This window comes from Pezoporus wallicus, unplaced genomic scaffold, assembly GCF_028554395.1.
Source record: "Pezoporus wallicus isolate ANWC-B61680 ecotype Strahan unplaced genomic scaffold, APGP_CSIRO_Pwel_v1 contig_5261, whole genome shotgun sequence".
NCBI lineage: Eukaryota > Metazoa > Chordata > Aves > Psittaciformes > Psittacidae > Pezoporus > Pezoporus wallicus.
In genome coordinates, this window is record NW_026642423.1 from 4,957,209 (window position 1) to 4,981,665 (window position 24,457).

At 35.7% G+C, this 24,457-nt stretch overlaps 1 protein-coding gene across 4 annotated transcripts in view; it reads left to right on the top strand.

Moving 5' to 3' along the window:
* PTPN4 (protein tyrosine phosphatase non-receptor type 4) overlaps positions 1–24,457 on the top strand; it is a 107,769-nt gene that overhangs the window by 74,659 nt on the left and 8,653 nt on the right. For all 4 annotated transcript variants that reach the window (XR_008975049.1, XM_057430352.1, XM_057430350.1 and 1 more), the window contains 11 exons: positions 2,458–2,526; positions 9,962–10,096; positions 11,328–11,486; positions 16,426–16,585; positions 19,283–19,366; positions 19,452–19,508; positions 20,898–21,054; positions 22,545–22,711; positions 23,283–23,373; positions 23,459–23,520; positions 24,283–24,429. Coding sequence is in view for 3 of the 4 variants with exons in the window: in XM_057430352.1 (XP_057286335.1) it covers positions 2,458–2,526; positions 9,962–10,096; positions 11,328–11,486; positions 16,426–16,585; positions 19,283–19,366; positions 19,452–19,508; positions 20,898–21,054; positions 22,545–22,711; positions 23,283–23,373; positions 23,459–23,520; positions 24,283–24,429 (1,288 nt within the window). In the remaining variant the exon portion in view is untranslated. The remainder of the gene's footprint in view (positions 1–2,457; positions 2,527–9,961; positions 10,097–11,327; positions 11,487–16,425; positions 16,586–19,282; positions 19,367–19,451; positions 19,509–20,897; positions 21,055–22,544; positions 22,712–23,282; positions 23,374–23,458; positions 23,521–24,282; positions 24,430–24,457) is intronic.

The following is a 24,457-nucleotide window of genomic DNA, read 5'->3' on the forward strand; positions in this document are numbered from 1 at the left end:
CGGTTTTGGGGTTTTGATTTCTTGGAGGATAGTGCATTACTGTAACAAGTTACCCAGAGGGGTTGTGGAATCTCTATTTTTGGAGGCTTTCAAAACTTGTCTAGACAAAGCTGTGGCCAGACATGTCCTAGTGTTAGCAGGAGATTGGAATAGGGACTTCTAGCCAACATTTCTATGATTAAAACCAACTAATAAAATACTAAACTGCCAGGGCTAGACTGAATTATCTCCAGTTCTGAAAGAAATCAAAGACATGAAATGGTTGAATTATTAAATGTGTTACATATTCTATTATATCCATTGGAATAAATGATTCTAATGCAACGATTCTAAAAAGCTTCCAGGAGGGATCAAGAAGACAACTGATGAGAAAATCTGACTTCTGTACACCGTGCTTGGATTTTCAAAGTGGTTCTAAAAGTGTTCCTCTCCAAATACTGAAACTACCAAAACATGAAGAGTTTTATTATATGTTAGCAGCTGTGAACTGTTTTAACCAGATGGGAAACAAGTAGGACCCTTCTTCGCAATGAAGGAAGTTACCACTGAAGCGATGCAGGGCTTTGTAGTAAAAGCTGAAGCTGACTGTCAAAAGTTTCGGTGGTATGTCGCAATGAGGGGTCAGTAGGCAGTAAGATGGTAGATGAAGTTCAGTGTCCAAAAATGAAAAATAATATACACAAGGAGGAGCATCAATTTGAAGCAAGTTATTACTGTCTTGGAGCTTCATAGTTCTCTAAAAACATTAAATCAGTTATTAGTAGCTGTTAGGGAAAGGCAAATATAATGTTAAAGTTATTGGAATGGAATAGGGGAAAATACAGATGGCTTACTGCTTGTCAGGGTTAAAATGTGTAACACCAGGAAGTTAGAAGGCAGCAGTTTTGAAAAAAGACATTTCTTACATTCACACCGTGGCAGAGGTTGGAAGGTAGCTCTGGACCCTGTCTAGTGTAATGCCGTGTTCAAACAGGGTCCACTATAGCAGGTTGCCTTAGAACTGTGTCCAGCCAGGTTTTAACTCTCTCCAAGAACGGAGACTGCACTATCTCTGAGCAACCTGATAGAGTGTTTAATAGCCTTCACAGTAAAAAAGGGGTTGGTTGTGTTTTTTTTAAGGGGGTTTGGGCATGTTGTTGTCGTCATTTCCCCCCCCCCCCCCAGTTTAAGTGGTGTATCCCATAATTCAGTTTGTGACATTGCTTATTGTCCTGTTTCTGGGTCCATTGGAAAAAATCTGGCTGTATTTTTCATTTCCCTCTTCAGGCGTTTATACACACTCATTTGATCCCCAAGTGTTCTTTTCCTGGGCCTGAACAGCCCACATAAGCCAGTTCTTCTGGACCCTTAATTGTCTTTGTGGCCTTTTGCTTGACTTGAGGAAACCTGGAACTCAACACACACTCCACTCCACATGTGGTCTTACCTGTGTTGAGTAAACCTGCTTTCCAGCCAGTTGGCCCTCAGCCTCTGCGTTGGGTTATTCCTCCTCCTCAAGGTGCAGGTTGTTGCATTTCCCTTCACTGAATTTTGTGAGATTCCAGTTGGCAAATTTCTCCAGCCTTCACACATCCAGTAGTTCTGTAGTATGAATATGAAAATAGCTAATTATTCGTTCATTTCATTGTGTGAATGTTCCTGTAAGGAACAAAACAGAGCAGAGTTTTAAGCATCAGTATTGTTTTAGGACATGTGTTTTCTGACTCTGCCTTGGTCTGAAGTTATAAATGGGGAAGTGGCTGCAAGAGGGAGATTTACTGGTATCTTGCCCCCAGTTCTTAACTGCTAATAGACACTCAAAAAAACCCAACACACCACCCTGTATTTTTTTCTAAAATAGAAATTATGAAATATTATAAAGGATCTTTGATTTGACACAAGACATCTGCTCTTATCTGAAAAGTCAGCAAGTTCCAAGATCTAATCTTGGTTTTGACAAGTTGTGTAGAAGAATACAAGCCTGATGTGCTTATTATCAAATTTCTTCATGGTATTTTGCTGAACTAAGTAGTGACTAAATTATTAGCAATTCAGGGAGTAGTTTCGGAAGAATACAGAGGGGGTGCTGTAACTTTTGATTGTGACTGTAACAGGAAAGATTATAATGTTATCCAAAGATCCAATCAGTACTTTCTTGGGAAGGGAAGAGAAGAGAAGAGAAAGCTTTATGTTATGCCTGAAATTGATTGTTCTTTGTTACAGTTACACTATGATAGGAAAGAAGACCTCCACTTCTACCAAATGCTTTCTAAAGTTACGTTGTACTGAATTATTGGCATGATTGCTTGAGCGTAACTGAAATAGAATTTGGGTTTTGTTTTGTTTTGTGGTTTTTGGGGGGGTTGGTTTCTGGTTTTGTTGTGTTTTTCTTTTTGGCAGAGATGTCTCAATTTTAAGGAATAAAATGTTATCCTAAATTTTTTATATTTAGTGGTTTCGTTTGGTTTTGTTTTCCAGTGGGAGAACAGAGGTCCAGTCTGTGCAGTATGGTAAAGAAAGAGCAAACAAAGATAGGGTGTTTGCAAGGTAAGCAATTTGCGTTTGTACAAGATCAGTAAGTCTCCTGTTTGTGTATTTTTAGGTGTTATGGGATCACTGTTTTCTGTGGGCAAAAATGTAAAATAAAGAACAACTATTGTCAACTGTTGTTGGTGGCTTGACTTAGCCATATTAAGGAGTTTAATTTTGAAATGGGATGGTGTCTTTATGAGGCAGCCAGAAACTGGGGGGAATCTTATGATGGAAAAAGTTAATAAGGGTATTCTTTAATATTTCCTCTTTCAGAATAGCCTTCAATCTGTGTAATTTGTTCTTACATGTACTAGTCCTTTTTGTGCTGTCTTTATTGCAAAGAATAGTCTCTTTAACTCATCCATTAAAATATTGAGTTAATGGGTATGTTTTATCCCTGATAACAACTTGCAACTGTCCATGCATACTTCCTTTAGAATAAGGTACTGTGAGTGTCTCACGTAGTGAGAACAGCTTTATTGCTGAAGTCCCAGTGAGATACTTTACTATGAAAAATTTGAGAGTGAGCTGCTTCTGAAGGTGTTCTGTCACAGAGGAGTTGGCTAATCATACAATCTATTACTTAAGATTCCTGAGGGGTTTAGTGATTACAGGAAAGCAGTCAAGACACAGATTTAGTTCTTCATTCAGAACTTAGGATACAGTATTCAAAAGTAAAACTGCTGCTGCACCCATTTGGCAGTCTGCTCTGATCCCTAATAGATAGAGTCCTTCTGAGGAGGGAGTGTGCTCTGTCCTTTTTTTATGCTTATACTTTTGCTGAGATCTTAATGTCTTTTAACATAGTTACCTCTTAAGGAACTCTGGAGTTCAAATTTATGCTCAAAGACTTAGTAACAAGTCCACCAACCTTTCTCAAGTACCTGCAAACACTGCTTTTCAGATCATTGGTGAATTTAGCCTTGATTTCCTGTGTTGTGGTGTCCCCCTTGCTTTCTTTACCCCTGTACAATGTAATGTGAGTTTTCAGCTGGGCACACTGTAGATACTTAGCTCCATATTAGAAGGATTTGGGGGCAGATGTGCTGTGAACTGTTTTTCAGCAGGTAGATTTTATAAAACCAGTTTGTTCTGTGTGCTGTAGAATTATTTTTTGCTTAATTTATTTTGGGAACCTGCTTAAATTTTTACTTAGGGCGACATTTTTAGTTCTCAAAAGACTCAGCACTATGACAACAGAGTTTTAGTTATTTAAATTACAGTTATGAATCAATTAAAAGCTATTTTTTGTGTTGCACTCTGAACTTGGCAATTCCCCACAAGTAAGTAGGGTGGAGTAGAACCAAAACTTGGTTTTGAGGAATATATTTATAATTTTAAAAACTCTTCTTCAGTAGATGGCACTCTTCCCTTTGCATCAGAGCTGAACAAGTGGTACCTGGGTCACTTGTATTTTATAAAATATATTCTGGATTAAATTGAAGGCCGTGGCTAGAACTGCTCTGATGTTTTCTCAAGTCTTTTGGGGTTTTTTAGTTAAAAAAAAAATACTTGGCTTTTCTGTCCTCAGTAATTATATTTTCCACTGTTGCTTTTAAGATTGAAGAATAAAGCATTCTCCTCACCTCTTGAGTTTTTTATTAATGTTAATGTCTGATAAATGTCTGAGGTGTATGTGTGTACATCAGTGAGCTGAAATTTATGGTGTATACCATAAATACACACATCGAAAAACTTTCAATAAATCATGCGTCCTCTGTCCTCCCCAGCACAGTGTGCAATTAATGGCTTTTCAATTTTAAAGACTTCTAGTATTTGTAAAGGTGAAAACACTTGAAACATTAAGACGTTCCTAGAACATTATGTGGTTCAAGAAGCTTAATCTAAGAACATTATGTTTTATTCTTGGTCTTCTAAATATTTACATTTCAAGCTGAAATACTGAGCAGATGTTAGCCCTTTTGTATTTGTACAGAGAGCAAATTTAGCTTTTTAAGGTTTTCCAGGTATAACATGGGGTTTGTTCCTGGGACTTTCCTTTTTCTTTCTCAGTGTGTCTTTCTCAGACAAAGTCATTGAGTTCAATGGACAAGCAGCTCCTTCTGGTTGCTTTTGAAAGTTCGTCTAGGTATTGGTTGCCTTTTGCTGTGAAGTCAGAGCGTGCTAGCGTTACAGTCAGGTCAGTCTTGAGAATTAAGTGAATACAGGAAAAAAAACTAAGTACTTACTGTTGCTTTTATTATTCCCACATCAAAAGATGTGTTCAAGATCAGTTGTTAAGAAAAACAGTTTCAGTATTTTGTTGGTTTTTTTTCTAGAGCTCTCCAGATTTACACTCTTATCATTATCTAACTAGAAACTGCCTTACTGAGCTAATACTGTCTAAGCAAATTTTTGAATCATTTCATTGTAAGAAAATAACACAATTATATTGAGATGTTATTTGAGTTACCTGTTTGTTCTAAGTTAGGAAATGGTGATTGCCAAAAGTAGCGATCCTTTCACACTGTGCAGAGCACAGAGAGCACCAGACATGGAAATAAAATTTCTTAACAGCCATTTGATTAAAACAAACAGTTATAACCTACAATTTAGCAGGCTTAGCTCTGTCCTCGGGACTTTACTTTAAAATTAGGTGAAGTTGTATTCATGTATTTCTTTACTTCCAAACTATAAAAACACTTTAATTTTTAAAAATGGATAGTCTGTAATAAATTTGATACATTTTGTAGATGCTGTTTTCTTAATCTTCAGGCAGCAATAACTTCAGCATTTAGAAGACAGTTGCTGTGGTTGTTTAGGTTATTATTTTTTTTAATCTTTATTACAGCTATTCTCTTGGCCTCATTTATTGTAAGATATTCACAACCCAAGAAGACCCATGAGAATTCTCAGGAGCATACTAAAAGTGAAAACAGATAATAAAAGTGCAAAAAGTTCAATCAAGTCATAAATTGAGAGATTTCTTAAAGACCATTGTTTGCTCTTAAAGTCCTTGCAAAGTATTTTAGTTCTGTTCAATTCTGATGGAAGGTAGTTTGATAGTGAGTAGGTATCTCAGTCATTGTATTTGCAAACTCCCTATCATTAAGTTACAATCTCTATTTCCAAAAATCCAGTCTTGCTTCAACCATGTATTTATTCAGGTTAATTAAGTAGTTCCTCGGTTGCTTTAAATTGCATATGTAATTTGTGTTGTCCCTGCAGATTTGTGTAGACTCAGCCTCTTGATTTGAAACAGTAGTTTCGAGGTTTGATGACAAATACGTCCCTGTGCCCTTTGTCAAAACACAAAGCTAGGCTGTGGCTCCAGGTTATATTTCTTTCTGGGGCAGAAGTGATTTAAAAGATTCCCACCTGTATTCCCAAACAATACCCTCTTTCTTTCCCAGCTCCTGCAAGAATTTAGCAGGACACAAAACCAATTCTGTCTTTGAAAGCTCTTTTGTGTACTGTAGCTGAGATAGTATAATTTGTCATGCCTTTTTTTAGTTGCATTATGTGATTTCATCCCTTCTGCTTGGGGTTGTGTGTGTGTGTTTGATGGAGTATTGCAGCTTGTAAGACTGGTTTTGATTTTGGGGGCAGGTAAAGCCTCTGTCCCTACTCAGATAGAAAGGACTTCTTCCAACATATTTAGGAATGTCTCTGCAGATACACCAGAAATTGAATCTGAAAGAGTTTACTCTGTTAAAAGCAGTGCTGTGTGCTGAGGTACAGTACAAGCATCCAGACTGAACAGACAAACATGGACTTTAGAATTTCAAACTTTATAAAAGAATTTTGAAAGTTTTTTATGGCTTACTTCCCCCTTCCCATCTCCTCAGCTGTATTCTGGCATGAGAAACCTATTTGAATATTGTAAAGAATTAGCAGTACAGGAGAAACTTGCTGGAATATTTCACAACAAATCTTAAATTACAGTGAGAAATAAGTTATTGTTAGAAGTGCTGGCAGGAGGATGAGTATCAAAAAGCCACAGCACTGAGAAGTTTGATGCTGCAGTGTGGTAATTTTTTCTTTGAAATTTCTGCAAAGACAGGAAATGGAGGCAACAAACGTGTGGGTGGGACTCTGAGGTTAGAGCTGTTAATAAAATAATTGAAACGAACCTTTGCTGATAAGTGCTGCAGATGTTTAGTGTGGTGGTAAGCTGTTGTTTCTGAAAGATCAGACCCTAACCACAGAAAAAGGTGAGTTTTCTTAACATTGGATTTTTTTGATGGGGAAGAAGGTGCTTTTCTCATTTTAGAGTTATGTTCATTTGTTGCATAGATTGAGGAAGTTTTCAAAAACGTAATTATAAACTATCAGTTAAGATACAGTGCAGAGTGCAGTAGGGGCTTTTTGAAGCAGTCAGAGGTGAATTTTTGGAAAAACTTCGATTTCCCCCCCCCTTATATATATATATATATATATATATATATATATATATATATCTGTCTCTCTTTGTAATTTAATTTGTTTTATACAGACAAGAATAGTGCCCTTTCATTGTTGCGCTTTAAAAATAATATATATATAGACACACCAACATTCCTGTATTACAGTTGTTGCTTATTCACTGAAGGTTTTGCATGTCTGTCAGAAGATACTGTACCTGCACACCTGTATTTACCCAGTTTAGCACTGGATGTATTATGTTCCTCTGCATTTTTCCCTCAGCCCTTTCTTTGGTTAGTTAGAATCCACCTCTTGGCAGAGCTGGCTCTGGGTGCTTATCTGCTGGCTGTAGGCATGCTGTCAGCAAAGTCTAGGTAATGATAACTTTTGATTAATAAGAGAAGAATGAGCAGATAACATTAGACATACTGTTCAGATCTGCAGGTTTCTTATTATTTCACTTGTTCAGAACTGCTCAAATTTGCTATGTTTGGGAAGAAAAATAGATAAGTAGTTTGAGATGCTCCAATTTGAAGCAAATTACAGAAACTGAAGTGTTGTTTTAATTGACATTATATCAAGCTAATTACTTTTTGAATCAAACTAATACTGCTTAAATACAGTGAAGAAAACAGATGTGTTTTTTCCTCAGGAATTAAATAATTATTTTCTCTGTTTTCAAATAATCAATATGCTGTCAGATTTTTTTTTTCCCCCTGCATGCAGTAAGACTTGAAACAGTAGTATTTTGAACAGCCCATCTCAGTTAACTGTCTGAAATTTGTCAGCTGTTATTTAGTAAGGCTTTCGGGTAGCAAAGCAGAAAGTACATGTTCAAAACTGCTTAGGAGTGTAAAACCAGAAATAAACCCTCCACACACTGACCACCCCTTCTTTAGTATCAAACAAACACTGCTGACAGCAGTAGGACTTAAGTACCTATGTAAAGATAGGTAATTTGATATGATGCTTGGTTGGTTATCATTGTGGTCTCTTTTTGCTTAAGGTGGTGGCTTGCATTGAGCTCTAAGTTCCATGAGAAGCAAAAATGTATTTGCAACTAACGTTCTCATTTTCGGAAGGATGTAATTTGTGTGTGGGTATTTCCTTAATTTCTCAAAGTTCCTTCCTTCTGGACTTACACTTTCAGTAAATCAGTAAGATGATGATGAAGATAAATAACAGTTACCATGTGTCCTAAAACCAGCAAAGGCAGAGATTGTTTTGTGATACAGGTGTATGGAGCTGGGGAAAGAAATAGAGGAGTTATGCTGATACACTAATATGTTGTCGCCTCATTGTGCAAAGCTGGAAACTGGATGTCCTGATTTCAGCTGGGATAATTTTCTTCTTAGTAGCTTATAGAGTGCTGTGTTTTGGATTTGGTATGAGAACAATGCTAATAACACAGTGATGCTTCAGTTGTTGCTAAGTAGTGCTTACCCTGACCAACTCTTTTCAGTCTCTGATGCTTTGCCCAGAAGCTGGGAGGGAGCAGGGACAGGACATCTGGCCGAAACTAGTCAAAGGGATACCAGAGAATGTCATGCTCAGTGTAGAAACTAGGGGGAGTTGGCTGGGAGGGGCTGGTCAGGGCTCAGGACAGGCTGGCACCAGCCAGTGGGTGGTGAGCAATTGTATTGTGCATCGCTTGTTGGTTACCCCTTATTATTGTTGTTACTGTTCTTTTACTTTATTTACTTTATTTCAGTTATTAAACTGTTCTTATCAAAACCAAGAGGTTTTACCTTTTTTCTCAGTTCTTCCCATCCCACAGCGGGGTGTGAATGAGCAAGTGGCTGTGTGGTCCTAAGTTGCTGGCCAGGGTGAAATCATGACAGTAGAGTGTCATGATAGAATATAAAGGCAAATTGGAATTAAATGGTCATAGCATAAAGACTGATGAAATTGAGGTTTCACTGGAACAAGAGAGGGTTGGGTAATGGTAGTGGAGAAGCTTGAAGTATGTAGCACCATTAAAGTAGTCGGAATAAAAGCCCGATAACATAAAATACACCAGACAGGTAAGGATTATTTAAAAGAATTTTTGTTGTTGGATAAAGAATTTTCAGTTAAAGACAAACAGCAAAAGTCTGGGTATGTTTAGTTGTAGGATGATCGAACCATCCAATGTGATGCTACAAAAAAAGCAACCACAATTCTTCAATGATTCATTTGATAATTTCCACTATAAAAGAGAAATGAAGTATTTTATGAGGGATTGCAAATATGGTCTCATTTGTGCTTAAGAAACAGGTGAAAGAAACAGCAGAAGGGGATTGTAGGTATCCTGGGATTACTCAAGAATGAGAAGAAAAAGTTTCCTCAACACCAAGAAAGGGCAACAAATAGAAAATGCTGTTACTTTTGTACAAAAAAATTGGTGATATGACCTTTAACCTGAAGGACTTTTGTGGTACAGTACCAAATGAAGTTTGGTTACTGACAAAGAAGTGTAAATAGAATGATTGCATCTGCGATACAGGTAACAAAACATGTTCTGGAAGAAAGCCTGTCACCTGTATGAAAATCCCTGATAAGTAAACAAAACTCAGGAGCTCTGTTGTCATGTTGATGACTATCCCACTTCTAGTTCTTCATAGTCTTTGGGACATTGTTTTGGGCTGGTGTTTGCACTGCTTTATTTTTCCTGAAATGGCTGAATAGTGTTACTTAGAGGGTTGGGGTTTTTTGTGGTTTTTTTTTTTTTTGTTTGTTTGCTTGTCTTCTGTTTTATTTCTAAGTTCAGACCTCTTAATGGCTATTTTGTTTGAATCGGATTCTCTTTGAGGCATTAGAAATGCCTGGTGAAGTTCAGTGGGTTCCTATTCCATCTTGCCTGTCTTCCTTCCAGCCAGTAGTATTTCATGACTGTATTTCATTGATGTTCTTGTACAGAGTACAGAAAATTAAGTACAATATATTGAGAAAATAAAGAACTGCCCATGTAAATAGTTTTGCATAATTCTATTTCCTTTTTTCCATATAATTTGGTTGTCTGTGATAGAACATCATTTTAATTCTGGTGAATTTTATGTATTTGTATGAGGCAAATTTGTATTTGCTCATACAATTTTTGGTTAGTCATTTTATTTTCTTCTTCTAGATCCCCCAGTAAACCCTTAGCACGAAAATTAATGAGTGGGATGGACTGGGAAGTAGTGAGTAGGAATTCACTGTCTGATGATAGGTTGGAAACACAAAGCCTGCCATCACGGTCTCCACCTGGAACCCCAAATCAGTAAGTAGTGTCCAATCTTCTCTCTCTAGAAGTAACTGCCTACCTCTAATGTGAACGACTTGTCTGTATAATAAAAGGATTAATGCATCACTGAGACAAATAACTTGACAAATTACGTGCTGAGTGGTTCTATGGAACATTTAGCTCCAGATAAGAGAAACTATTTGGGTGTGAATTTTAGGTACTTCTCACTCAACCTGTAAGAAGTGCAAGATGTAGCATGCTACCCTAAATTTGAGAGCTTGAGTTTTCTTGACAGGTTAAAACTAACTTATTAATTGTCTAAGAAAACACTGGTAATAAAATCTGTGTGATATTTTTGAAATAATTTATCCTGGTTAATACCACTTCCTAAAACATTAGGTAAGTTACTTAATTGGAAATCCTTGTGGATTTATTCCCCTCAGTTTTTCTGCATTTCCTTTCAAAGGTCACTCTTCCCACATGATAGAACTTTCTGTTTATGTTTATAGTTAGTGAAAACTCATTCCTGATTTCTTTGGGGAAATAACCAGTTTTTTTCTGTGTGCTGAAAATGGCTTAAGAATCAGTATTGCCCAATTTTGGATTGCATAAACCAGAAGGTTTTAAGATTCTTTGGCACTACAGCATATTATTCAAAAGACTGTTGTTGTAAATATCTGTAGCATTTAAAAATTCTTGTGAAATTATATTTATGCTTATAGCATAATATAATTTAATCGTGTATGTTTTAAAGCAAAGAAGGGTGTTAATGTCCCTGTGCTAGTTTTATATATGGGAAAATTTTAGGTCACAGAAATAAGGCTCACAGTGCAAAGCTTATGATCTTTGTAGGAGAAGATGCAGAGGATAAAATGTTCAGATTAATTTCTGCCATGAAGAGACCTAGATTTTTTTTTTTCTTGGGGATTAATTTTTCTTTTCATTGACTGGACTTTCAGTTCAGTAGCTTGTTCATTGGACCATCATGCTTTCAGGCTTCTTCAATTAAAAAAAAAGAATTAAAAAATTAGCCATTTAGTGTTTATGAAAATAAATTTTGAACACTTTAAAAAGGAAAATAATGAATACCATGTTGATCTGACAACATAATTCAGTGATTTTTGAAGCCTGATTTAATAAAAATATGTAGATGAACATATGCTTGCACTAAGTGTAAATAACTATTTTAATGTTCCTTTGTAGTAGAGTAAGAAATGCAGCCTAATAATATTCTTTTCACATTGCACTGCTGTGCTTTCCCTCTTAGTCGCAATTCTGCCTTCACTCAAGAAGGAGCACGGTTACGACCCTCATCGGTTGGACATTTAGTGGACCATGTAGTTCACACATCCCCAAGTGAAGTATTTGTAAATCACAGATCTCCGTCTTCCACCCAGGCTAATAGCATCATACTGGAATCATCACCGTAAGTCCTGTTGGTCATTACAGTAAGGTAGCATATACGGAGAGCCAGAAAATCTAATAAAAAGGTAGCTGTTATTTCTGGAGTATTAGTAGAAGCCTTACTGAAAATTAAGTGATATAGAAGACCTATATCTAACATGTTCCTGGTGAAGGGTTACAGTACCTTGCCCACCCAGCCAAAATGCGGATTTGCTGTAACATAACCATTAGTGTCTGGATGTGGAAGTGAAAGTTATTTTTTTCATAGGACTGTTTTATGATAAAAGTTTTTAATTCCCATGAGTTTGAAAATTTTGCTTTTTGTCCAAGCACAGAAGTATGAGTGAGCTTTAAAAATTACTTGCCAAAATACCTTTTTAGCACCCCAGCATTCTAAGACTCCTAGTACATTTTGTGTATTGTTTAAGATAGCACTGTCAGGCTTCTGTTACACTAATTATTCTTGAAACTGTAACCTTGCTATGCTATAGTGGGCAAAAATAAAACCTGTTACTGTGTATTAAGTTCAGAAGGATGACAAAAAAAATACTGAATTATTTGAATATGCGAAATAGTTACTTGTGACAGTGATGAATTGGGGCAAGAAGGTGCATGGTGTACACTGTATTAACACTGCCACTGTATCTTTTTATGTAGAGCTATACATGTAATGCTAAACTTGCCCTCATAATTTTGTATAATCTCTCTTAGTAAGGAAATTGTGCAAATTGTTTAAAAACATTTGTGAATTTAAAAATAGCACATACATAACTACACATTTATAAAAACAAATTGTATGTCTTGGGAAAAATTATTCTGGGAAGGCATTTGACACAGTTCAACAGCTTTGCTTGGACTATACCTTCTTCGCTTGGACTGTACCTTCTTTACTTGAACTATACCTTCAGTTTTAACAGCTGTGTGTAGCTTCAGGGAGGGAAATAGAATACCAAATTTTTAAAGTTTTGTAAAGTAACACAAGACATTTTTTATGATAGGGTACAATAGTTATAGTTTCATCATCACCTCGTTATTGAGCTTTCAGAGTTATAAGACAGTAATTTGGCCTAATTAATCTAAAATCCCTGTTTTTTTTGGTGGGCTTTTTATCAAAGGCAGGGGAGTCTCAAAACTCTGGAATGCTTGTGAATCTTTTCTCATATTAGAGTTTTGCTGTACAAAAGCCACACAACGTCAGGTTCCTTCTGTTGCAAGACTTCCAACTTAAGTCAGTTATGGGAAACACTGAATGGTAGAGTGATACAGTCAAGTAAGCACAGTTCTTAGTCTCTTTTTATTCATATGCCTTTAAGTTGTAAAAGATGTTCCTGAGTGTTCTTGAGATTTGTTTATTTAATACCTGATTTCTCGTGTAAGTTGCCATGGAAATGGGTCTTAAAAGAAAGGAAGTGGTTTTGTAAAGTGGTTATGCAACTATGGTGTTCTTTTTCATTATTTTGCACTTTGTATACCCACGCAGAAGAAGTATTGCTCTTCTGTCACTAAGCTTTGGCGCTTTTTTTTTTTGTTGGTTTTTTTTTTCCTTTGTTGGAAGCTTTAAAGTGGAATTTAATTTAATTAAACCAGTGTAGTTATCTAGCATAAGGTATTTTTTTGAATGAGGACATTCACTGTCAAAAATACATGAACACCATTAGGATCTTTTGAAAGTTTCAGATAATGTTGATTTAAGATTCAAGATCTGTGAAAGAAACTAGTACTCATGAAGTTCATATTAGCTATATAATTTAAAATTGCATTGTTTTAGAGTCAAAAAAACCTGTTTCTTAAACAGTTTGACCTTTCTGAGTAGAAAAAAAAAATTGAGTAGTTCATCCACTAATCTGTTGGGAATTTTTTTTAATTGATAAATTTACATACGTAAGAAAGTCAGGGAAGGTAACCAGACAGGCTTTGGGTTTCATGATCTTTTTGAATTTGGAGTCAGCATAGCAAAAGAAATTAGAGTTTCAGTGCAGTATTTAGAAGAATACTATAGCTTAGCTAATACAACCTTGAATTCCACATTTTTCTTCTTCATCTGCGTATGCTATTCAAAACTCAGTTGAGAGACGCTGCTTGTAGTTTCCTGAGGTAATTATAACCTTAAATTCCAACAGCAGTGATATGCGTTTAGTTTAATAAATTTAGGGGGTGTGTATGAAACTTTTGCTTGATATATTAAAAGGTCTGACCGGATATATGTAACAAAAATACCCCAAGCTTGTCAGAGCCAGGGCTTGTGTGTTATTTTATTCTTATGTAAATTGCTGAATGCAGTAACAGAGAGCTGCTTTGCGTGCAAAATAGGCTCCTTTCACTGCCATTGTCTAGGCATTCATAAGGAAATTCAAAGCTGACTGGGCAAATATAAAGCCAATGAAGTTTTTGCCCAAGGCTTGGTTGTTAGTTCTCACAATTCATTATGCTAATACATTACAGTACTTGCATTGCTGCTTCTAAAACGCTCATTTAAGTAACTTTTCAAATCTTTTCTAAAAGTTTGTATGTTTGGTAGGAATTTATTTGTGTTTGTTGTCATGAATGTACAGACATCTAGTCAAACATAAGATCCCATCTTTTGCTTTTATCAGAATGACGTTTTGTCTCTACACTCATGTTTTCTGTTCCTTTTTTATTCAGTTTAAAACTCTCACGAGTAATTGTTCACAGGAAAATACATAGCTATGTTGCCCTTCACTTAAAAGGCGGAATAATCTGTACGGGCCAGACTTGAATGAATAAATGCATAGGCAGTTAAAAAGCTCTGGGTGACCTTTGTGTCAAAGTCTAAATAGTTTATAGCTACCTTGAAAGTTCATTTTGCAAATGTTGGTAATCATATTTTATCTCTTTCTCCACAAAGATTAAGTTAGAAAAGCTGCTTATCCTGAAAAATAAAAGTATGATAATTTTTACTATCACTTGTGTTGAAAAGTGTTTAGGAATACTATTTTTACTCCCTAGTGTGTTTTGAACATGAGGCTCTTCAGACATAAGATACTGAATAATTAGTTATGGTTTTTTCTTCTAACTCTGCATGGCAAAAAAATATTTTCTGAAAGTAGAAATTAAACAGAAGCATACCGGAGAACATATTTTTAGGATCTTTTCAAATGTACCGTTTCACACACTGACCAAAAAAATTATCAATATTTTCTAAGAAAATTTACTAGATTTTTGAAAAGGAAAACATGTTTTTTCAAAGTCAAGTGTTCTAATTCCAGTACAGTTTTCATGCTTTTTGAAAGGTTCATCCTTTATTTTAAATCACTGTAGACAGTTGTGATCTGACTTTTTAATTGAAAACGTGAATCTGGGATCAGGCTTTCTTTAACTGCATAGAAACAAGTTACGTGGTATGGAATTTGATTTGTGCCTTCAGTTTTCTAACTTGCAGAAACTTGAAATGCTGTGCTGCCTCATAATGAGAGTCTTACCCTGCAAACAGCTTACTGTGGCTAGACCAGTTAAATACATAGGACTACTCTTGTGGTTCCCTGTGCTTTTTAGAGAGATACTATGCTATGAGTTACCACTACAGCTCTGTGATAACGAAAGGGACAGTGTTCTATTCTGGTGTCAGGGAGTGTATGTACTTCCCTCCCCATGCAGCGGTCGACCTGTGATAAACCAGTTCTCCTTGTTGAACAAGCAGAGAGCTACCCAGCCTTGTCAAAAAATCAACTTATTTTTGCTTGCTTGGTGAGCTGCCTTAGCCAAGGGAGGAGTGCCAGAATGGTTCAAGGAAAGGGCCCTGTGGGTACGTGTGAAAGAAGGAACGGAGGCACCCATTTTTGGTGGTAGCATGCTCTCTAGATTTAGCTGTAACCTGTAACTTCATTCTTGGTGGTTTTTGGATTTGCCACTAGTATCAGTGGGTTGTTGTCCTAAGTCATTATATGACTTAATAATAACTTTTAATGTGGTTAGTGGGGAGGAAGGCATGCTGGTATTTAGAAACTGGCATTCAAACAAGTTAATGGGAACTATGTGCTAACTGCCTTTTTGGGCCTCTCAAAATGTTCTTCTTAATTCTTAAATATAAAACCATATAATGAAAGATGAATCATGTATTTATGTAATACAAATTATACAGTTAAGCTTTTATTCCAAAAGGACTAATAAAGGAAATTATCCGTATTATACATAAACATAGAGAACATTTTTATAAGTCTACAGTAGACTGCTTGCTGCTCTAAAGCAGAAATAGAACTTTCTGCTATTTAATCTCCAGTAATGGTGTTATAACTCAACTAAAAAAGGCATGCAATGAATGCATTTTTTACAGTGTTTCAAAGCTCTGCATGTTTCAAAGGGGAAAATGTTCAAGGGGGAAAAAAAAAACAGCTCTCTTCAAATGCACACATACACTTTTAATTGGAAAATTAACACTCTCATTTTCGTGGGCATTTCAAATAAATAAGTGCAGGGAGACAGCTGAGTTGTCTTCAGCTTGCAGTCCTCCTGGTTTTAGATCAAAAGCCAAAAATTAGTTATGCTGCTTGTCTCTGGGTTTAAGACTTAAATTGTAGGCATTAATTTAAGATGCAAACTAATTGATATTCTTATGGAGGAAAAATTAAGTGACATATCTATTTTAGTTTTTTGGGTTTTTTTTTTTAGCAAGAGTGCAGAGTATAAATACAGTGAGTTTTACAATAGTTCAGCATAAAATGGGTTGATGATACTAAAACCATTTAAAAAAAAAGTCATGTGTAAAAGATGGAAGTTACTGGTTCTGTGTACAGTTACTTGTGAAGAAAAAAGCAGCAACATGTCCAAACATACACTTCCAGTATATTCTACCACAGTACATTTTTGTGATTCTAAAAATACATATAGACATTCAGTTCTCAAACTCTTGAGTTTCTTCTAGCATTTTCAGTTTATTTGGAACCCTGAAAGAACTGTCAATATCTCATGATCATTCCACTTCATACTTCTATTTTGGTGTTTAGATCTCAAGAAACTCCTATAGATGGGCAGCCTCCTGCATTACCACCCAAACAATTTAAAAAGAACAGTTGGAACCAAATTCATCATTCGCACTCACAGCAAGAACTGGATAACCATATTAATGAAACATTTGATGTTCCTGAATCACCAGAAAAATCCACAGTAAGTTTTTGGATCCACTTTAACTATTCTGCTTTTTATTGGAATGATAGTCCTACTTTCATGAGCTTGGTTCTGTTGCATTTCAGAGAGCTCTTATATTTGTGCATTACATTGCAGCATTTCCATTATATATACTGTCTCTTTGCTAGCTCCCACTATTTTTTCCACCTGCTGGTGTAGTCCTTTGTCAGTTGTTGTCAAATGACTTACATTTTGATGGATATGTAAGCATTTTGAATATTAGCTTTTCAGCACATGCAGAAATTTCTAACTAACCTCTTCTTTAAGGTGTCATTTACTGTCAGTTTTAGAGACGACATTGTAGACACTACCACTGGTGTTTAATCTAGTTTATATCAAAAAGCTGAAACTGAAAGTGCTCTAGAGTGGTTTTGTCAGGAGAGGTTTCTTGAATCTCTTGGTTGCATTTCTCATCAGAATTTCCAAGGAAGAGACTCGAGCAAGGGCACCTGTGACAACAAACGTAAAAATCAAAGAACAAGTTCTTTTTCCACACTTAAGCACATGCTAGATGAGTCAAGATCAGTCACTTGATTATTGCCTGACTGAGGTGAAATCTCACTAACCATTTTTGTGAGTTTTTCTTCTGTCCCTCCAGAAGTTTTCAAGTGGTTCTTGGTTTTATAGTGATAAAAAACAGGGACAGGAGATGTTTTGCAGTATGGGAAAACTGTTTTAAATCTAGATGTAGCAAATACTGCATAAAAAGCTTTGGCAACCTCAGACATTCAAAATTGTGAGTCAGCTCCCAAAATTGGTATTTTAGAAATGCCTTTGGTTTATTTTCATTTTCATTCTGAACTCTAAGCCTAGGGTGTTCTCTCAGGCCTTGTTATAAAGCTAAAATTCTCATAAACCCCGTATTTAATTTCATACGGGGGGCTTTAATAAAATTCACAAAAGTGACTTGCATATTTATGAGCATTTTGGGAATGTTGCAAAAAAACATTGCTTTAAATAACAAAAGCTTTGTCTTCTGTCAGTGCTTACCTGAATCATATTAAAGTACTGTTCTGTCTTGAAAGTTAACACTACTCATCAAGTTATCTTTACCAAATTGACAAAAATAACTTTCAGTTGTTTTTTTTAACTCCTTTTAGTTCTGCAAAACCAACACAGCTGCATGAGAATGAGATTCTTTTCTCTCTGTGCATTGTCGGTGTGATTGTTTGCTTTGGTCCAATGGGCCACATTTATGCAGCCTTGCTTAAGGCAGTATGCTGTTGTAATTGAAGATCTGATTTGGTCTGCTGATGGCTTTTTATTTCGCATATTAGAGAAGAAGGAATACAGCATGACTGAAGTTTTGTGAAATGGTGAATTTAAGTTTTGGAATGTGTTTGGGTTTGGTTGTGTTTTTTTTCCTAAGTTGCTTTTCTGACCAGAATGCACTTCAGGTTTCTGCACCACTTCTGCTGCTCTGTCTCAAATATTGTAAGGAAACCCTCTCACCCCTTACACTTCATTTAGCAGTTAAATTTCCTTCTTAAACACCCTTCCTTATCGGTAATTTACACTGTTACTTTCCTCTCCTTCCCCAAATTTTTCATCTTATCATACTATGAATGCATTCAAGGGAGTTGTTTTGCTTTATCCAAGAGCTTGAAACACCTGAAATTCAGTTTAAGAGCCAAGATGAGCAGACTTCTTTTACCTATTGAGCCTGCAGATTTTGAACATTCTTACGTGTAGGAATGTTTGTTTTAAGAAGTCCTTTTGTTTGGTTTCTTCCTTTCAGAATATCAGTTTTATGCTTTGGCTTGAAACAAATTTCTTTAATAATACTTCACGGGCTCTCCATAGAAACTATAGAAGCACTAGCTGATGTTCACTCTGTGAAATATATTAAGTATAAACTCAAGACCACTTCAATGGCACTAAGTTGATTTTTCCAGATTAAAAAGTATGTAATATTCCTCAGTTTATTGGTAGTTCCTTTAAAGGTGCTGTGTGATCAGAATGAAACTGAAAAGCAAGCAGCTGAAATTGTCAGAGCTTGCTTGGTGCAGAGCATGTGTCATGCCTCGTATTCCACTATATTGAAATGGAATAGGGGTATGGAACCAAGATTTTGCCAAACTTTTCCTTGCTTATTACCAGTATGTTGCTGTTAATAGAAAGAAAACCATACCTTCAATTATCTTATTTTTCATCATATTACATTTTTACTGCAGGCTTTTTACTGAGGTGTTAATTAAAATTATTTTAAGGCATTTCCGTTTAGTAAACTCTTTTTCTTAGGCCTGCTTGAAGCCAATTAGTCTTTTGTAATTCTGTTTCTTACTTTGAGAGAACACACTTTTCAGTTATGTCACAGAATCACAGACTGGTTAGGATTGGAAGGGGCCTTTGGAGGTGATCTAGTCTAATCCCACTACCAATGCAGGGCCACCTAGAGCAGGTTATATAGGAATGCATCCAGGTGGGTTTTGAATGTCTCCAGAGAGGGACACTCCACAACTCACCTGGGCAGCCTGTTCCAAGACTTCTAAATGTGTAACTTTTCTCTTCTATGGAAAACTCAAGGTAAGACCATTTGTACCAGTACTTGATGTTTTCTCAAGCGTCCAGGAACAGTTACTTGATGAGGAAACTGCAAAATTATTACATACAGTATCCTCAAAGTCTAATTACAAATAATATGTATGTTAATATAATATAATCTTTGTTTACTAGCCCAATGGTGGTGTCCCTCATGACAATCTTGTTATGATCAGAATGAAACCAGATGAAAATGGAAGGTTTGGCTTCAATGTAAAGGTAACAGTACATCTATTCCCTTCATGTATATTAAGATTATTTTCTGACATTTGTGATTTATTACTAACTTAATTTGTTTTTAAAGGGTGGATATGATCAGAAGATGCCGGTAATAGTGTCCAGGGTGGCTCCAGGAACACCTGTAAGTTACAGAAAATTGGACTTGGTAGCATTACCTGTGTATTTTAAAGTATGTATTTAAAACTGTGAATTATTTCAGAACTGCCTATGAAAATCACAGCTTGTGCTCCAACATTATTATAACAAAGCAAATTATGTTTAGTAAGAATTTGATGGGGCTACGTAACATTTTTTAAAGTTCTTCAATTATCTGAAATACTTTTTTTTTTTTACTGAAACAAAGCTTAATTCCTGAAAATTACAAGGAGTTCCAGATATTCAGTATGTGCTGTTTCTTGAGCTGTGTCATCCTAAAAATACATTTACTTGGTTACCTTTTCTAAATACAGGCATTCATATAAGCTCACATAAATTATATACAGAAAGAATCTTTTAGTATGTTTAAAATAACTGAAATAGCAAATCTCTCATTTTAGTGACATATGTACCTGAATAAAGCCAAGAGTTATACTAAAATCAGGTATCATGAATCATTCATCAGGTCTGATTGTCTGTTCTTACTGGTGCTTTGTGATTATCAATAGTGTCTTCAAGCTAGGCACAATATTTTGTCAGTTGACTGCCAGAAATACTGACCTGGTATTCAGCTGAGAGGAGTCAGCTCTGTTCATACCTTTTAGAGTGAGCCATTTATTTGCTAACATTTAAGAAGTACAGCTTTTTTTTTTTTATTTCTTTAAATTTTGTTTTTTACTATTTGAAACTATTCAAGTGTTTGTCAAGAGCATTGTTTTTGTCCCTGTTTATTATTCCTGAAATATTTAATAACATAAATAATTTTGGCTGAACACTTTAAACATCCACTCTCTAAGGACAAGGTATTTGGTGATGGCATGTGCTCTTTCTTTTCTGCAACAGTGTTTAGGCTATGATAATAATGATTTTTATTACCTGATTCCTCTCTCTGGGATTACTGGGATTTGTGCATTGTCTTCGGTCCTTAGTCTTGTCATTACAAATGCAGCGTTTCATACCTGAAGCATTTAAGCCTGTGAAATTGATTTGGACAAGGCTTTGCCATGTTACTCCCTTCTCTTCAAAGATAGGAGCGTCCTGCTTTTTAATTGCCTGTACAAAAATGTGATTCAAACAGTTGAACTTTCTACTTCAACCAGAGGGGTAGAGTAACAGCTGCTGAAGGACATGTTACAATGACAGTCACCTCCCAGCTGCAAATGGACTTATTAATGTGAATGGCACTGTCTTATGTATTGTGTAACACTTAAATTTATCATTTGAATACAAAGCAGCAACCATAGCAACTAAGCTATTAAGATTCAAGTCCCTATGTATAGTTACTTTATGTTGCTATTTTAAGGTGAGAAATTGGAAATGGCTTCTTTTACAGCTTTGTTTTTTTTATTACTTTTTTTCCCCCTCCACCTTGCAGGCTGATCTCTGTGTCCCTCGTCTGAATGAAGGGGACCAGGTTGTACTGATTAACGGCAGGGATATAGCAGAACATACCCATGACCAAGTTGTTATGTTTATTAAAGCTAGCTGTGAGAGACACTCAGGGGAACTTGTGCTCCTAGTTCGACCCAATGGTGAGTTATTTATACATAATAATAAGAAAAACTAATAAATCCACAGCTTGCTTTCATTTTCTAACCTTCATTTTGTGTCCTGAGATGGAATGCTTAACATTGTTGTAACAAAGAACTCCCTTCCTTGAAACAGAGTTGCAGCGAGAGAATATATTGTGGAAATCTTGATCAGTCCTTTACTCTAAGGAGCTATGCATAATAACTTAAGTGTTGAAAATTAACAGGAAAGTCAGAGATCAAATATTTCAAACTGATAGGTAATTTGAATTTTGTTCTCATTCTCATTGATAAAAATGTCCAGAAAGCTGTATGGATAATGAGTGCAGTTTCTGAGGCTGCTGTTATTCCATTAAGGAAAACAAAACACAAGCAAATGAACAAAAACTCCTCACTAAACACCCCATGTTTAGGTGACTTTGGAGGTCTATATAAGCAAAATCCTTCCATATACTTTTAAAACAATCCAGAACAGCTGGTAACATTTCTACATGATGAGGCTTAATAGAAGAAAGTGCTTGAAATGGAGTCTAAATAACAGCTTGTGCATTATATTCATGAAATACCCCACTGGAGCATTGCCAGCAAATGGTCACTGGATTTAATTCAGCTGCATATCTGAAGTGTAATACAATTGCAGGGGAAAAAATAAAATGAAAAATAATGATGTTTAATAGGAATAATTTAAATTAGTTTAGGAGAGTACCTCAGCCACCTAAAAGCAATTTTTCCTTTATTCATTTATTTGCACTCCCCACTTGTTCTCTTATTCTGTAAGTTCTCTTGCAGCTTTTTTGTGCTTACTTTCTTTTTCAGTTAAAATTGTTAGCTTTGTTTACAAATTTACTAAAACAGTTATCCTTGTGTGTTGATTATCTTCATAATTTGGATAAAAACATTTGAGTTTTAAAGTGAGGAGTTGCCAGTTTTTTCCTTCATGGTCATGAGACATTTAAACGCAGGCTTTCAAGCATCATGTCTCTTATGTGTAGTAGAAGATGCGTATTATGTTTCAGTTTGTTTATAGGCAGGGCACGCAAACAGTTTTAATAGCAGTATAATAGCATACATTAATGCTGTTTTCTCAGGTGGTCTGCACATCTTGCCCTAGTTGCTGAAGCCTAAAATCAGTTCAAAGTGAGTTAAAAGCATAAATGCTATTATAATGACTTCAGAGGCATGATGTGAGAATCCGAGATTAGGGAGTTACATCAGAGAAGGTAGGGCATAACCCAAATTTTCATCAAACTTTTAGCAGTCAGTGATGTGCTTTCACTTAAAATTACTAGTAAACAAAAAATATTTTTTATGGATTATAATAATCAGTAAAGGCTACTTTTGCTAATGGAGGCTAAAATCAGTGTGCTAGTAAATGCGGACTTTTCTAAAGGAGAAACACTTGTTTGTTGTGCTGTTTTAAACAAATGATGCAGACTTAACTTTGCTTGCCAAACAGCATGTTCAGTCAGTGTTCATACCTTTATTTGTTACAGCTGTCTATGATGTTGTGGAAGAGAAGCTGGAGAGCGAGCCTGACTTCCAGTACATCCCTGAGAAATCTCCACTTGATGGTGTCCATCAAGATGATAATGCTCTGAGAGAATCCATGATTCAGCTAGCAGAGGGGCTTATCACTGGAACTGTTTTGGCTCAGTTTGATGTGAGTACCATGTTGCCTGTAGCTGTGTGCTACAATTCTAAGAAATTATTTAAGAAGAGAGGACTTCAATTGAATTTCATTAGAGTCAGCATCTTGTGGCAGAACAACTGTCTTGTGCTCTCAAAAGAAAAATAACAACCAAAATAAATCCAATCCTGTGTTGTATGTACAAATTTATAGCACTGAATAATCCTAATACTAGTTTTTAGTGTTGTTATAAATAGCTTTATTGATTACTTACCGATTTTTGTGGTTATGAGGGACCTATGCTAATAAAATGCTTTCACAGAGATGAAAACTGAAAAATGTAAACCGAAATGTGTTCTGTATTCAGACCTTCATTCCACGTCTAATTTACTGTAACATTGTCTTCAAACAAATTGTGACATCTTGATCATTTTCAGTGATCCCACAGCATAACTCATAGTGCTTTCTTTTGAAAAGTACATTATTATGTGTATTGAAGCTACAGTTGCTCAGTAGTTTACGTTCTAAAAAGTACCCCATGGCAAATAATAAAGTAACAGGTCTTTTGCATCTATTATGATCTGACCATTGGTTTTGTCTTTAGCAATTGTATAGGAAAAAGCCTGGAATGACAATGTCTTGTGCCAGATTACCTCAAAACATTTCCAAAAATAGATACAGAGACATTTCGCCTTGTAAGTATGTGTGTTTGTATATGTGCTCTAAAAATATTTTACTGTGGTTAGTAAATAAGTAACGTATTTCTAAATTTTTTTTCAGATGATGCTACACGGGTTATTTTAAAAAGTAATGAAGATTACATCAATGCAAATTATATAAATGTGAGTGGCATTTTTCAAAGAACTGCAAAATTAAGTAATTTTGCAGTTTTTCCGTGAAGTTGGTTAAAAAAAAATGTTTTCATAAATCTAGTTGTGACTAGAATGGCTGATAAACCTGTAGTCAGGTGGTGTAAAATTTACTCTTGTTATACTTATTTGGTAATGTTTTCTGGCAGGTTTTTCTATAAATGAATCCCAGAGAAAGAAAAAAACAGTAAGAGAAGCTAGCTCCCTCTACAAGAGGAATTAATTCCTTTCCAAGTATTAATGTGGCAGTAGTGTTCAACATCAGTAATGTTTAATCTGGCACCACTTTCTTTTACACCTTCACCCCTCCTCCCCTCCGCATTCTCAATAACAACAAAATTACAGCTACTTACTTTTCCTTTCTGGAACACAAAACAGTGATTAAATTAAATTCCAAGATCAGCATTTTAAAAGCTAGTGTCAGAAACCCATAGAGCATGAAATGTTTGCACCTGAATTATTTGCCAATTGGTCTATCATTTCTTTTTTTAAAAAATTAATTGTGATTATGGCAACAACATAACTGTCAGGTAATATGTGGGGTGTACTTGTATCTTATGTGTGTGAAGCATTTTGAAGGGTTTTTATTAGTGCCGATCTAGATTTAATAACTTGTAATAAACAGAGTTAATATAGTTGATGCTTCTTTAATGTGTTAGCTCCTAAACAGTAAACATCTGATGCCTGACTTTGATTGTCCGTAAGCATGAAAAGAACTACTTTGTCTTCTCTTAGATGGAAATCCCTTCTTCCACAATAATAAACCAGTACATTGCTTGTCAAGGTCCATTACCGAACACTTGTCCTGACTTTTGGCAGATGACTTGGGAACAAGGCTCATCTATGGTTGTAATGTTAACGACTCAAGTTGAACGGGGCAGAGTAAGTAAAAGATTTCTTTACTTGCATA